Source organism: Myodes glareolus, chromosome 8, assembly GCF_982192425.1.
Source record: "Myodes glareolus chromosome 8, mMyoGla1.1, whole genome shotgun sequence".
Classification (NCBI taxonomy): domain Eukaryota; kingdom Metazoa; phylum Chordata; class Mammalia; order Rodentia; family Cricetidae; genus Myodes; species Myodes glareolus.
Genome location: NC_142033.1, coordinates 13,042,999 through 13,059,594, shown reverse-complemented (window position 1 = coordinate 13,059,594; position 16,596 = coordinate 13,042,999). Strand labels below are relative to the sequence as shown.

At 44.2% G+C, this 16,596-nt stretch overlaps 1 protein-coding gene across 1 annotated transcript in view; it reads left to right on the top strand.

Moving 5' to 3' along the window:
* The window catches only part of Fras1 (Fraser extracellular matrix complex subunit 1), a 409,549-nt gene that overhangs the window by 293,355 nt on the left and 99,598 nt on the right, over positions 1-16,596 (top strand). Inside the window, exons 31-33 of the mRNA XM_087908851.1 lie at positions 4,597-4,784; positions 8,516-8,632; positions 15,264-15,378. Of these exons, the coding sequence (XP_087764977.1) occupies positions 4,597-4,784; positions 8,516-8,632; positions 15,264-15,378 (420 nt within the window). The remainder of the gene's footprint in view (positions 1-4,596; positions 4,785-8,515; positions 8,633-15,263; positions 15,379-16,596) is intronic.

Sequence of the window (16,596 nt, the reverse complement as noted above, 5' to 3'; positions counted from 1 at the left end):
CACCATTATTACTTTCCCAAGAAAGATAATGCCTAAGGTATTATTATTAGGTATTATTATTATTATTATTAGATATTAATACCTAAGGTATGATGGACATCATCTGGAAGTGCAGCTTAGCAAGAGTTCTACTGAGGTATGGTTCATAAGTGACTCCCCAAGAGTGAAGAGAAATATCTGAGTGCTGGCCACAGAAACAGCTATTGCTGTTGCTCAGAGGCCAGTGGAGAGTGCCTTGTGTCTGCCCATCACTCCCTCTTGAGCCTGGTGCTCACAGTTTTTGGTTAGACTGGCAGCCAGCGAGCCTCCAAGATCTTCCCACCTCCACCCCTGGGGTTACAGGTGTGCATGAGACCATGCCTAGCTTGTTAGCATGGGTGCTGGGATTTCAACTTGGGTCTTCATGCTTGGGCAGTCATCCACCTCCCCAGCCCTTGACTAATACTTTTGAAGAGAACTCTTCATATGTGTGTGTGAACTGTTGCTGGCTTTGGGTCCATTTGGTGGCTTCTCATTTGGGGGTTAGGGTTTGCTCTTTTGACTTTTGGTGTTTTGTATTGGGGATACATGATATTGCTGGTTGATTGTACTTACGTTAACTTTAATCACTTGATTAGGGTGACAGCTGCCAAATCCCCCACTGCGGTTGTTCTTCCCCTATCTGTTCTTCATAAATGCTTTGTTTCCAGTGTTCTTGCCCTGCTGAGTTTGAACTAGGTGACTTCTCAGTCCTTTTCATCTCTAAATGCCTCTGACTCTTGTGATATATTAAATCCCCTAACTTTATTATGACTATTAAAAGCCAGAAATTAAGAAACCACCCAGTATTTCATTAAATATTAAACAGAACAACACTGAATTAAGTGGTTTTTAAGCAGATGAAAGTTTGCCATTTCAGCTTAATAAATGCTTTATTGGGAGCCTTTTCTACTGTAACCCAATTTCTCTGTGTGTGTGTTTCTCCCTGTTAATAGTAATCAAATCATGTCACTATAGAGAACTTTCCAAGAGCAAAAAGAATGACTGGAGTTAGACACCTACATAAACACAAATCTACTCCCATCCCCCTGTCCCAGTGAGATGTGCCTGTGGCCCCCACTTCAAGCTTCTGGCTGCCCTGTGCTCTCACACCACTTTAGAACCTTCAATGTGGTTTTAAGCTTGGAAAACTGACATTGGGAATGGAGCTGAGCACAAATCCCTTATACAGTACAAGTGTAAAGAGCTTCAGTTCAGCCAGGCACGATGGTTACACCTCTAATTCCACCACTTGGAAAACTGAGGCAGGAGGAGTGCCACTAGTTTATGATCCAGGATAACTTGGCTTACACAGATGAGACAGGCACAAAACCAAACAAAAAACAAAAGAAAACAAAAAAACTAAATTCTACCACACTTCCAAACTCAACCAGCTGATTGACATTTATATCCTTTGTAGCAGTGAAAATAGTCTAGCAGTCTATCAAAGTACTTTAGACATCATTTGAGAGAGAATGTCACTTATTCTAAATCACTGGAACTCTAAATTATTTATCATACTGTAAGAAAGTTTAATAAAAAATGGCCTCCATCCCAACATAATTCATGGAGATTCAAATAAGATTTTAATTCTAATAGCATTAATTTTTCTCTTCAAAATTCTTCATTAAACATAGCCTTAAGTGCCCCATACATCCCAGACAGCAGCGACAACTAGTTTTCAAGTGTAGAGTTTTGCATTGGAAATGTGTCTTCCATTTTTGGTGCTATCGTGGTGACAGCAGTGGTTAGCAACCACACACGGTATTAGCTTCCCCTCTTCATGACTATGGCACCAAGGCCTCAAAATTTCCCCCTTTCATTTCAAGTTATTGTTCCCAAGACTCCCACATTCAGTGCATCCCGTGGCCAACTCTCCGTCCTCAATGCACCTGGCCTGTCCTTCTGTATGCGCCCATCAGTGGCAGCGCCCTGGCTACACATGGTCTTTCACTCAGTCTTCTCTTGCTCCCAGATCTGTGATTGGCAGCCTGCTTTGCTTATCTCCCCACTGTCTACTTGTTTCTTTGCAAATTGTATGTCTGTTACCTTAGTTCCGGTCTCGACCTCAACACAAGATTTTGTACTAACCTTCTAATTGCTTAAACTGTCTATATAAATGTTGACTATTATTGTCATTTTTGATAAAGTCTGGCCTCCTTAGTAGTATTTTCAAGTCTTATAGACCATCTGTATTCCTGCCACAGAATTCTGTGTCCCACATCCGTGCACACCAGTCACCTGCAGAGGTTCTCCAGTGGCTCCCTGCTGCTTCCAGTGCAGATCTGCAGCACTCGCAACAGGAGCTGCATCGGCTTATCTGTGGGTCCTCTCCTCTTAACGGCCTGTTGTAGCAGGTGGTACCCAATAGACACTCAAAGACTACTGCACTAAAATGGTTGGAGCTAGTCAACATCCTGCAATCCCTGTGAAGCTGGATCATATGGGAGTGATTTTTGTTGTTGTTGTTGAAAGTGTATTTCTTTCAATAGGCATGGTTAGGGAAGTTCTACTTGGCTCTTTTGTCACAAATCAGAGCAGCCAGGAAGTCTGCTGTTGAATGTTTTCTGTCCGCTCTTTTCGCTTTCATTGTGGCAGGTTCCTTTCAGAGCATTTTGTAACTGTACTGACACTCATGAACAGTGTCAGTCCTAGAAGCCATGTCTGCTCACAGTATCTTATGATGTGGGTTTTCACCGGGAGAGATCGTGACAGAATTGTTTATCTAGCAGGAGATGAACAGCAACACAGAGCCAGGGTGAATCCATCCTCTCAGGTGGTTCTGTGAACAAGAGTGGTGACGTTTTTCTCCTGTTTCAGTATTTTGTTACCACCCAGTGGGTTTTGCTCATCTTTAAGTTGAATTTAATGCATACAAATATTAGAATGGGTGTTTACTTTGAGATGGAAGACGGATTTCTCTGGAGTAATGAAAATATGCGACCAGTTCTGAAAAAAGAAATCTGCTGTCAGTTATTCAATATGCCTAGAGTATTAAGATTGGGCATCCGCCTACAAAACATTTTAAAAATAGAAAAATAGATTCTCTGTCCTTCTCTTTCTGTGTTCTCCCTCCCTGCCTCTGGTTCCCCCTCTCTCTTTCTTACACACACACACACACACACACACACACACACACACACACACACACACCTGCTATCCCACCTACTATCAAAATGGCCGAGTAGCTGTGGGAGACTTACTGCTAGATGCCAAACGCAGCCTGCTTTCAGAAGGGCATCCATTTTTCTGTGAGGTCTTCACTCTAGGGTATATTCCTGTGAAATTTTAATTGTTTCCATAACACTTCTGTATTTGTGATCTCACCAGAAGATGACAGTCGCTTCAGGTGAGGGAGAAGCTTTAAAAACAGGTGGGTGGTGTTTGGATTTAGATTTCCTTGCTGTGTTTCAAATAAAATGTGTTGAATGAAGGGGAAGAAAATGCTAAGACACACGCTGACACATGGACAGAAAACAGTAAGAGTTGGTGATAGAACTTCATGGCTAAGAATATGAACTTTCAGTTCAAATCCCTGCTTATCTGTTGGCCTCCAGCAGGTCTCAGAACTTCTCTAAGTCTAAAGACATCTATAAGGGAGATGACATCACTCACATGACACAGAGAAGTGCCCACGGGAGTAACCAGCTTTCTTTTAAGTCCCTTTAAAGTTTGTATCCAACAGGTTGAGCATTGTTTGGCCAAAATGTTAAGAACTACCAGAAGTATTTCAAATAGGAATTTTTAAAAATTATTTAGTATTTCAAATAAGTGATAAGAAATCTTGAAAATGAGACTGAAATCTAAGCACATGATCACTTACATGTCATATACATCTTCTACACAATAAAGCCTAAAAGTGACCTCCTACAGTCGAGTTCGTGGTCCTAGCATTGGTCTTTGACCTGCTGTGCGAGATCAATCCAGTATGGAACTTTCTACTATGATGTCATGTCGGCACCCCAAAAGGATGGGATCTTGGATCTTTTTGGATCGTGGGCTTTCAGATAAGAGATGTTCAATCTGAGTTGTTTTTACATTGCACACGAGCAGTGGAGCCCTAGGAGTGTGAGGAAGCTCGTGAGTCTGGGAGAGGCAGAACTGGGTTTATACTGCTGCACCAGGAATGTGCATGTGTGTCCTGTGTGTGTCCTGGCGTCAGCCAACGTTGTCTCCACTGGGCAGAGTCTTCTCAGGAATAACTTGCACTGAACTCTCTCCCTGCTATGTTTCCAGTCTACAACTGTTGTTTAAAATACACTTTGAGTTACATAGAAAGTTTCATATTGAAATAAATACATCCAGTGCCCAGTGTGTGTCTATTTATAGCACCCACTACAATTTGAGTCTTGTTATGTAATTTTAATAAATACTAGTCAACAACTTTATACATAGATTGCTGTTACATGGCTATTGGAGATGGGGAATTCTGTGTCTAAAGGGGAATTCAGTGATATTTATTGAGTTCTGTTAGTGGCCTTACCTTAGCTTTAGAGACACAGTTCTTCAGTTTGTAAGAAAGGAGATCTCCAACTGGCTTTTCCCGGAAATGTAATGGTATGGCCTGTTCTTCCCTAGGGGAGGTGGTCCTCCTGATGAATCTGCCTGCAGACAGCCCTGCCAGTCCTGCCGAGGAAGGGCAGCAGCTGCCTGATGGGAGGATGGCCACCCCCACGAGCACCTTCACACAGCAGGACATCGACGACGGTGTAGTGTGGTACAGACACTCGGGAGCCCCGGCCCAGAGTGACGCCTTCCGCTTCCAGGTACGCTCTGTCTACATCCTGGCCATCCGTTTTCACAGGCCACCTGGGCCGTTTTCTTCAGTTGCCTGTCTAGGACAGGGGGGCGTAAATAATAACATTAAGAGTTTTGTAAAATATGTCTATTCAGGTGAATAATAACAGGTGCTTCCTAGGGTTCTGCCATTATCGTTCATCGAAATTGGTGACAGGCTAGACCATCAGCAGAAATGCAAAAGAATAGGAAAGAACACAAGGTTGTGTTACTGGTGATTACAAATATGAGCAAAGTCATAACAAAAAGTAAACAAGACTGTTAAACCACTTGGCATAGTTTAAATGTTCTCAAATGAAATCAAAGTAGTGAACCATTAAGAACTGTTGAGGAGAAAATAACTTTTAATAACGTTTGAAGACTCAGGTGAAGGGTACAAAATTGTATTCAAAACATTGGTGGTACCTATTGAACAGGAAAAGACAAAAATAAGTGGACCAAATGTTTAACGTGGGGGCCTAGGAACCTGCATCGAAAGTAAAAAGGAGAATCTGATTAATTCTAAAACACTACAAGCGACAAATGAGAACAAAGGCTGAGTCTTTGTAAAGAACAGTCACATTACGCAAACCTACAGCTAGAAGGATTAGAAATAAAAATTAGACAGGAATACTTAGGAGTAAGGGACTGGGAGGCTAAACAGAACACAGCGTTTTATAAGACGTCGGGAAATACATTGGTTCATTGTGGTGCCCACAGCATGCCCTTCAAGTTCCAGGCTTTTCTCTCGTCTAAGAATGCACCCCACTTCTAATGCCTGGCATGTACGTTTTTGTTGCTTGATAAATCAGTGCTTTTCCAAAGAGCGGGTTGATAGAAATATGGAAACTATTAAAATGAGGTTCCGAAGCGAGCAAATGCTCTGTGCCCTTTGCTCGAGTTAACGTCTCAATTTCAGCACCCGGGACGGCAGCAGTCCTGAGAGAATGAGTCAGAATTGAGGCGAGGACCTCAATCAGAAGAAGTCACCTCGGCAAACTAGAGCCCACAGATCTGCCTTCCCTTTCTCAGGGGTCAAGACAGCATGCTGTCACTATGGAGTCTTTCCCTAGAAGGGAATTCTAAGCACCTGTTCAAAATGACATGAATTGCAATTTGGTTATGGAGTGAAATGAAATAATGAAAATTAAGTTAAGAGGTACTGATTTAGGGAGGAAAAAAAAAGACTCCCTGAAGTAGATATGCTGGTGCACACCTATGCTTCCAGAACTTCAAGGGCATCAGCTGCATAACAAGTTTGACCCTCCTGAGCTATTTGAGGCCCAGCCTCAAACTTAACAGATTTGCCCACTTACAAGATTTACAATGTAAGACTGAACATTATTACTTAGAAAGTCGGTCCCTGTAGAGTCGTCATGCTCCTTACATGAAACAGGATAGAGCTTCTGCTTCAAATAGCTTTAGAAGTATTTGTGATATTTTTTAAACATAGCCTCAAGAATGACAGAATATCATTTTGGGGACGTGGGTTTATACCACCCCACTTCTCCAACCTGTGCTGTGCTGGTTCAAAGAGCAGTAAGTACTTCCGGTTAAGAAGGACTTTAATTCTGCAGTAAGGAACTTGCGTTTTTAGAAGATGGTTTATGGACTCCCTCTGGAAGCATTCCGAGAGAGAGAGAGACAGAGACAGAGAGACAGAGAGAGACAGAGGATTTTTTGACAGGGTTTCTCTGGCTGTCCTGAAACTCATTTTGTAGACCAGGCTCACCTTGAACTCACAGAGATCCTCCTGCCTCTGCCTCCCAAGTGGTGGGATTCAAGGCGTGCACCACCACTGCCCGGCTGAGAGAGACTGATTTTTAAGCAGGGATCGCATATTTATTCTGAGCGTGAAGTGACTCTGAGATGAGGTTCTCCTGGACATAAAAGTGTCACTGTCTGTTTTTAAATTTTTATTACTTTGAAAGCATACTTCATATTTTGGTCTGAAAAGCACAGACACTTTATCCGTGTGCTAAAGTAAATGGTTAGTAACTTCCCCATCTATCATTTTAGTGTCCCTGAAAGATTTTAAACCAAAAGGAGGCTGTCATGATGTTGGTTTCTTTTCCCCTCCCTTTTTTCCCTTTTAAAGCAGGAAATGTAATATAATGAGCTGCATAGATCTAATTTCATTTTAATGCTGATGTGCTGTCATGAGCCATCAATGCAGCCCGTCTGTTACTTTGCATGTATGATTGGATTTATGTAAGCTGCATGGCATTTTTAATCACTAGACGGTCTAGCGAGAGGGCAAGAACATCCAGTCATTTTTATGTAAGAAAATAACTGTGTATTCAGATCCTGTTGACACAGAATCCGTGGATGTGGTTTGAAAAAGACCAACATTAAATTTCATGATATTTCACTGCCAGTGTATTTATGCGGAGGCCAGCCTGATTTACTTGCTCTATTAATATGTCCGTGTTTCACAGCCTGGTCAATGCTGGTTCTTTGCCTTCACGATAGAAGGAAATACCTCCCCTAACTTCTAATTTCTTAAGTCTACCAAGTGAGTCATCTTGCACATTGGCAAGCTTGTGAACCCAACTGACCCATTTGTTCTGACTTTGAGACATTGCTTTGTTGGTTTTTTTTTTTTTTAATTTTCAATTTCCTCTGTACAAAGGGGAATAATTGTATTGCTTTGTGGGGAACAGGGAAATTACCTTTGAAAAGAGACTAAGAGCTGAGCCCACACTAGATGATCAGCCAAGTGTAACTGGTCATTGATCATCACTTCCAGTGATGGTGTAGGATTGCCAGCTCCTGGGAGACATCCGAATATCCTGAAACTTCACTGTAGGCATCGGACGTAATCTAGATGAAAGCCCAGAAGATGGCTTTCCTGCTGGGTACAGTGTCCAGTATCCCGCCTTCTGTCATCAGGGACGTACAGCTACCTGCAGCCACACAAGGCTCAGCAGCTCTTGTGGCAGGAAGGACTGAGGAGACAGTGGAGACAAGATGGGCTGAGGGGAGCAGCACACAGCACTAAGAAGAAGCTCGAGAAACTGATGCAGAAAAGCATAGGGGTTGTTGGCCTGTTTCTTAGCACAATGTCTTGCCAGTTCGCTCTGGTTGGTCGCTAACTCACTGTCTTCCCACCCCAGCTGCCCTAGTGCTGGTATTGCAGGCTCGGGCCGCTGTCCCTGGCACGGGCTCAGGCCGCTGTCCTCAGCACAGGCATCTGACTAATGGCCCAGATGTCTGTATCTACGCCGAGTAAAGATGAGCAGAATGGAGTAAGAAAGTAACCGTGTTATAGATGCACTGTAAACACGTTCCATAGCCATAAACATGATCCACTCTCAATAATGGTCAATACCATAGCAGAGTACCGTAGGCTTAGGTTAAATGAAGAGAATTTCAAGTCCATGTGAGTTTATGTAAGAAGATTATGTAGAGATATCACAGAAAAAGATTAATCTGAAATGTTTCAATGTGTTAATCACTCTTTTTAGGTAGTGAAATTCTATATTTTCTTTCTGATTTATACTGTCATGGATTTTAAGAACTGCCTAAAATGGTTTTGCAGATTTTTTTTATAATCAGTAAATGATTAGGAATAAAATACAAAGAACAGAAAGAGAATTGTGATGTAGGCGCATATAGATTTCAAAGGCAGATGGTTTGGGGGTGGGGAGTCTAAATGCTCATGAACGTGTTCTGCTCAATAGAAGGGAAAAAACCTCACCGTGATGATTTTGTTTCTCAGGTGTCTAGTGCCACTGATGCCCAGGCCCACCTGGAAAATCACATGTTCAACATTGCAGTCTTACCTCAGGCACCTGAGGCACCTAAACTCTCCGTGGGGACATCTCTCCATATGACTGTGAGTTGAATGGGAGGGCTAATGCTTTCCTCTCGGACAAAGCACACCCGCTCTTACAGAAGCAAAGTGTGCCGATGCCTTGGTGTGGGATGCAGTAAATGTGTGGCCCAAAACTAGACCCTAAAGCCAACAAGAACAGCCCCGAAAGACATTCTCACTAGCTTGAAAAAGGACTTAAAGTCCCCTCAGAAAAAGAAGATATGTAGAATCTGTTCTTGGCCATCCAACCATTGCCCCTTGACTCTCTTCAGCACCCCATACATCTACAGTGTCTCTGCCTTGGCGCCTCTAGGGTAGAATTATTCTGCCATTTACAGCACCACGTAGCTGGAGCAGCTGCTCTTCACGTCGTAAAGCTCTACGAGAAGCTGACTTTCTAGTGTAAGAGCTTCCTGGAGTAGGTGGTGTCAATGCTGAGTCCAGGGCAGTAAGTAGCAACTAATTATCCAAGTAAAAATTAGAACAAGAAAGGACGGTAGAGTGGAGGAGAGTGACCAAGGGCTTTCAGAGAACATGGAGGACCCAGGGATGAGAAAGCTGATGATTGCTGAGACATAGCAGATAGTTCAATGACCTCGAGAAATGAGGAAAGCATGTTTGGGATGTGGAAATCATTATACCCAATCCCAGAAGGCCTTGTGGACTCTGTGGAAATGAATGCGGCCCATGGAAAGATCTAGCACTCATGTGCAGCCGTGGCCCATGGCATGCATGCAGTCGAGAATAGTTTTAAATACAGTCCAAACACAAAATCATAATGAAGGGGCTTTAGCCTGTTTGAGCATGGCTAACATGGCTCTGGCAGGCCTTTCCCTTCTCCCCTATCCCCACTGCCTTGCTAAAACTGTTAGATTATACTCCTAAGGCTAGCCACCAAGGTTTGTTCCCTTATTTAGCCACGTCCTCCTCCTGAGGCTGACTACCAAGGTTCAATTATCAAAGTATTGAAGTCTATCAATGAAAACCCCCTTTGACTCACCTAATAACATGCCCAATTATAATTAAACTCCTCGTCCTAATATGGGGTTTCCCCTTTTACCTTTATAAACTGCGATTTTCCTATGAGCCCCGTTTGTCTCCTCTCTATCCAGAGGTCCCTCCAGGACAAATCTCTCTGCCCACTCTCCCTGGTTCCCTTCCCCTTCTTTCTTTTCCTGCCTTCTGTCCCATATCCCTGTCTTCTGTCCCTTTGTGTTGAGTACTTGGTCTTGTGAGGGGGTGGGTCCTGCACTAATACCAATCTCTTTATACATAAACTATCCCAAACCACTCAGATTTTCTTTGCAGATTCTAATGGCTTGATCACATGACTCTCGAGCATGAATGTTATAAATACCAACATCATATTGCAATGGCAAAGGCTGGATGCGCCTGCAGGAAGACATCACCCGGATTGACCTATAAAGCTCAATAAAGACGAGTAGGAAGTACAGAGTGCACTGTAACCCTGTGCCTAGAGTAGAAGGAATGCCAGACTCTCTTTCAGACAGGGCAATGAGCATGCAAACCCCTGTAAATTCATTGTTATGGGTCCATGTGTTAGTTAGCACCCACATAATTACACTCCGGTGTAGGGCATCAGCCTTGGGCCACAACAAAGAGAGCAGCGATAGTTTCAGAAATTATGGGGCTGGAGAATGACAGAGACATAAAGGGTGAACATAGAAAGTTTTTAATGAATAGCTGGTATCGGCATTTCCAGCATAAACTGTAATTTAAAGAAATCATAATTCAGCAGCATTATAAAGTCTATAATTCATCATTCTGACTGGAGGAACTTGGATCAGAGTTTTCTCTAAACTGTAAAGAAAAATGTGCATACACATTTCTTGCCAAATGCAAAGCACTGTTATTTGGAGTTTAGAAGGGAAAGAAATGGGCCGGGAGCCATGGAGGTGGTGCCGTTCACCTTGCCGCGGTCTCCTAAAGAGGCTCCATCTTGCTTCAGCTTTAGTCTCTGGCTGCTCATTTGCAGATTAGGTCTGTCTGCTTGAACCTCAGATCTCTCCAAAGTCAGCTGACTGGAAAATGTGGTTTACATTGCTTAAAATATACAGGGTTGCTAGTCCTTCTGACGTTAATTGGGACTCTTACTGTAGGGCACACTTGTTACATGTGACAAAAAATGCAGCCTCCATTCAGCGGTTGGGACTCCTAGAAACACTGAGGCTTTGCATGTGTTTGGTAAATTGTAAAGATATGTGGTAAATACAGGCAAGATGCTTTGTGTATTCCAGACGAGTATTTCATAGATGAGTTTGAGAGGAGTCTGCCTCTCATTCCTACAGTTACTCATTCATTACTTCTTGCGAGCGCCCATGACAAGTGCTACAAAAGACACTGCAGATTCAGTGACCTTAAAAAAAAAAAAAAAACAGTTTCTAGTTCAGGGATTTTTGCATCGAGGAGGAGTCGGGCAAATAAATAAGCAGGGGAATCACACTACAATGAATGCCAGAGCAGAGCAGCCATTCGGGAGCAAGTAGGAGGGTGCCTTGTGCAGCGAAGCATGGGGGCATCGAGAGGAGCTGAGCTGTTGACTGTAATTATCTCTAGATCAGGGCTCTTAAGGTCTCAGATATCAGTATGTATGGGCATCACCTGGAGAGTTATTACAGTACACTGGAACTCGCTCCAAGTTCTCTAATGAAGTAAGTCTGGCTGTGGAGTCAAGAATCCATGTCTCTAGCAAGACCCAGGTGATTCTGTTTCCTGCTGTCCCCATCACTACACTCGAAGAACTACTGATCTGAACTCAAAGCGGGGAATTCATTCTGGACAACAGGAACGGCGGAGAAGAAAGGGTGGAGGCGAGACAAAGCATGGGCATTGAGGACACTGCAGGTAGTTCAGCTGGCAGGAGATGAAGTTGCTCGATGTAAAAGCAAGAGGGCACATCAGTCAGACTGCAGGGGACCTTAAGGATAAAAGGGGGTTCCATTTTGTTCCAAAAGACTGTTGGAGATTTACAGCAGAAAAGCCATGACCAGAATTTTAGCAATCAATTTGGGAAGACTATTGTAGCCACCGAGCATCTGCATGGGACCTTTGCAGAATAGAAATAGCCAACCAGGTTACAACAAAAACCCCACGGAGTGGGACTATGGCTTCCGAGTTAGGGACAACATGTAGAAAGACGTTTGCTCTTGAACATTCAGTGTGGCATTTCTCACAGGAGCCAAGAGATGAAAATAACCTAAATGTCTATTGATAGAAAAACAGATAAAGAAGATGTGTTTGTGGTGTATGTGTGTGCACTCAAACATGATACAGCCGTGTAATAGAAAGTAATCCCATCATAAGATACATGGGTTAACCTGGAGGACGTGCGAAGTGAAAGAAGCCAAGAACAAAAGAGACCAATAAGATCTGGCTCCGCTCGTACAGTGAGGTAGTCAGATCTTAGGAAAGGAAGGCCAGGCTGTGGTTCCCAGGGCTGAGAGGCGAGAAGAGGAAGGAATGAAGGAGAAACTGCCCAGTGGATAGAGAGTTTCAGTTGTTTAAGGGGACAGGATTCTAGGGTTATTTTTAATACAGCATGCATTATGGTTAGCCCTACTCTACACTTAGAAATGGTTGGGATTGTTAAAAAGCTAAAACACAGTTAGAGGTTGAGAGATTTAGAGGCACAGCCAACTAGAGCACAGAAAGACCCTGGCTCCTAAAGTGTAACTGCATCTTTCCCTGAGGTCAGGAACACGAGGAGGTATGGCGGCCTCGGGTTGGGATGAGTTTATAAAAGGTACAGTAGAGCCAAGGTCACTGTGAGAACTGTCCTTCTATACTGCATACCGGAGAGAGCCATGGCGGTGAGTCACAAGATCCAACATCTTCCAGGCACCCTGGCTGAAACCGCCAGTAGTCAAGCTGAGAGCAGTGTGTAGCCATTGCGAGTACCAGGGAAGGGCTGGCCCTGAGCAGAGCAGTGGCATCCGGGACAGGAGGGTTTGGATTCTGGATGTCGTCAGAGGCGATGTGAGCAAAAGGAAAGCTATTATTCTTAATCTTTGGCAGATGTTATAAAAAATGTCGCCTGTAATTATTTCCATGAAGTTTAATCTCCCACTTCTTAGTGTATTTAATTGATGGATATTGACTACTCCAAATAATTAAAATTGACTACTTTGATACATCACTGCTTCAATATTGCTTTACAAAATTAAGTCCTCCCATTTTCAACATAATATCTATTTTGATTAGTAAAGACGTTGAATCTTTAAATTCTAAAATAGGGTGTCTGTTGTCTTGGCTAAAGCTGTTTTCCTTTTTGGTAGTTCTATAATAATTATCTTCTTATCACTTTATATTGCTTAGCGGCATCTGAGTTTTCAGAAGTATTCTATAGCACTTTGAGAATATTTGATTGTAGTGGTTTTGACATTGGAAGGTGCCAAACCACGCTTGACAGGGTGTCGGAGCTGCACTTTTTGTCCATGTATCTGTACCCACAAGGATGGTCTGTAAACAGCTTTTATGGGACATATATTTTGAATTTGTTATTCTTACTTGTTTTATGTTAGCATAGCAGGGTGGGGGAGACCAGCTGCTGTTGGAAATTCTAATTTCCTTGCTCGTTACATTCCAGACTTGTGCAAGGGCCTGAAATACGACTCTACTTTAGGAGACTGTTCTAACCTGCAGGCGCTCCCTCTCCTGGAACAGCTATGCCTTTGGGACAATTACAGAGCAACTGAGGCCCTCATGTTTTTATGGTTAAAAATAAGAGCACCACACCCTCCTGTGAGCCCCACTTAATCCTCTTCTGCATGGGGGAATTCCAGACACGGGAGTGTCAAACTCTAACCTACCTTTAGGTCAATCAGGAGGAGCCTACAGCGGGCATATTACTTGGTGCGGTCTTAAAATCTCACCTGTGACCCAAGCCCAGACTCAGGTCACACTACGGTCCCTTTACTCCTTGATGCACTGTTTTTTTGTGACAGCTCTCCTCTATCCACCGCCATGCAGGGGCTGAGAGTCGGACTCCTGTCCTCTGGGCTTCCGAGTGTTGTCGCTGTTAGCAGGCGTGGATATGAGCCAGTAGATGGATGGTGCATGCTGCAGGCACACTGTCCAGTTAACATGGCTCCCCTTGCTTGTTGAGAGGTAGAAGAGAACAGTGCTATTTAGTTCCTCTGTACCGGACAATGGATATGAGATAATGGAGATGACCTTCGTGTGCTTTCATAAGCAGATGTTTCTGAGTGTGAGCAGCTGGCCACTTTTGGTGTGGGGGCTGGGCTCATCCTTTTCTTTTAACTTTCTTTTTATTTACTCTTTGTTCCTTTTACATCATGTATCCCAATCCCATTCATTTCCCCATCCTTTCATATCTACGCTCTGCCCTTGAAACCCCCCCCCACACACACACACCAAGTAAAATAAAATTTAAGTGCAAAAAAAAAAAAGGGAAAATCTCATCCTGGAAGCTGTGTGTGACATAGTGAGCCAACCCTTTCGTCTATATATCTTCACTTGCAAGTGTTCATTGAAAGAGTCATTCATTGCTCTGGTTCAAGGGCTTTATTTTCTGCTCCACGATTGATCCTGGGCCCTCACTGGGGCTCCTCCTGGTTATCCTGTTGTTGCCCTGTGTCATGGAGATCCTGAAACTTTGGGTCTATTGGACTGGCCTCTTCACTTGCTCCTGCAGGTCATAGATGGGGTGGATGTTAGGATGGACCAACTTACAACTCTGATTCTGAGCCTATGTAGTTGCAAGGTTGGCCAGACCTCCTGCTCTCCCCATCCTCACCACCAACATTGCTCCCTGCTAGTTCACCTTGCAGGAATAAGCTTTCATGCCCTCAGGGTTGGCTTGCCCACACCTACATCATCAGGACCAGCTCTACTGGGCTGTGAGGTGCAGTGACCTCTTCTTCTAAGTGCTGCAGCTGGTGAGGGGCAGGGACTACTCTCTAACTCTTAATGACCTCAGGGTCAACTCTCCTACCTGCCACAGGTGGCAAGGGGTGAGTGGGCGGCATCTCTCCGCTGCCCACACCACCATATGGCAGACGATGGGTGTAGCCAGATCTCCCACATTCTCAAGGCCTTCACCGGTGTTCCTGTCCATAGGGTCTGCTCTGCCATGCTGGCTGGCTGCACTCTCTTTAGCCCTATGAAGCCAGAATGCTGAGCTGTTTTCATTAGCAAGGCTTGGGGCACAGGAGTTCTCTGAAGAACTCATGGGGCTAAGACTTCAGCCTCTCAGCCTGGTTCTCTCGATGGCATGCCAGTCACCATGAGCCCACGGAGTTAGAGGAGCAGGGATGCAGTGAGCCAGCTGTGGCGAGAATTGCCAGCCCTGGCGCCTCATTCCCCAAAGTGTTCTATGGCAGGGCCCATCTAGGGAAACTGTAATCACCTTGAACACCAGCAGTATGCTCTGACATAAATCCAGGGACTGTAGAGGAGAAACCTGCTCCTCCTGAAAGGTTTCCAGCCTGGCCGCATTCATCCTGTGAGAGAGCAGATCCTTTCTTTAAACTTGGAGATGATATTGCCAAATAAGACTACTTTAAAAAGCCCAGAGCAAATTCGTTTTGTTTTCTTAAGATTTGGGTTTGCCTCTGGCTCTTGTTATCATCCTGCTCCTGTTTTCAGTTCTTGCTTCCTCCATCTCGTCCAGGCTCGGGAAGATGGCCTCACCCTCATTCAGCCTCACTCCCTGTCCTTCGTGAACTCGGAGAGTCCCGCCGGGAAGATTATATACAATATCACCGTACCTCTGCATCCAAATCAAGGTAAGCTTCACAGTGAAGGTGGTGAGAGACTAACTCTCTTGCCTTGTGGTCCTGGACCAATCCTGAAAACTCTGGGCTTCTGCCTGCTTCTTTACACGGTGATCCTTGCGGAGGGTTTGTGTAGGACCTGATATTCACACTCCATACTCATGGTATCTGGTTTAGAAGAGAGGAGAATTTGGGTGTATGTTGGCTTGGGCTCTTGACAGAGCTATACTGGAGACATGTCTCCTCCTATTCACTTGCACACACACAGATATTGTACACACAATACATACACAGAGACATTGTTTGGAAGGGCCTGAAGAAGTTCAGAGAGGCTAACAGCCAAAAGGAACTTGTGCTTTGGACTAGAGGGTCTCTTGGAATCTAAAGGCGACTGAGCCACACATTCTCAGCTGACAGACCAATCTTCCCATAGGAAGAAAAGGAAACCCGTACTACAGCCAGAGGCCAGATGGGGCCACTGCTCAGTTTCTAGCCTCTAGTTATCTTTGTGTGGGGTTCATCTAACAAGACTGTACCCATGAGAGGTCATACGAAGACCAGTTCCATAGAAGCAGCTCTGCCCTTGCCTCTGAGACTGCCTCTCAAGTAGGAAGTCTCTCTCATGACCACATCCCCAAGAAGAAAAATAGTGTAATAATGAAACTCTGTTGCCCTTTGATCAAAGCTAAGGAAATGAAAAGACACTAAGTTGTATCTAGAGGCTCTCTTCATGGTGTGGGCCTTCGGGCTGGTTTAGGTTGCTTCCTTCAGAATGCACCTATCTCAGGGGAGTTAGGGCAGCTCTGAGACCACGTGCCTCCCTCTAAAGACTTAATAAGACATGAGAGAGGAACACAGCACAAGTGCCATGCCTGCAAAGCCTCTGAACTGCAGCCATGAAAGCACTGATCGTAACCTGCGTAATTGTAAGCCTCGGTCTGTCCTCCAATAGTCAAGGGCCAGGCTTTTTTTGCTGGGATCATCACAGATATGAAGGAGTGTCTGAAATTAAAAGGACGCCTAGAAAAATATTCCTTTGGCACCTCAGAAGATCACTTTGGGCCCTTGCTTTGAAGACCTTTTGCCTTTGTATTGAAACTCAATTGGAAGTTTCCTAGTGACAGTAGTACTCCGTTCACGTATGGAAAAGCATGCGCATTGAATGACATCAGTGGCAGTGATTTGCTCCTTAGTTTATGTTTCCTGAATCCCAGGAAAGACTCTCTGTGT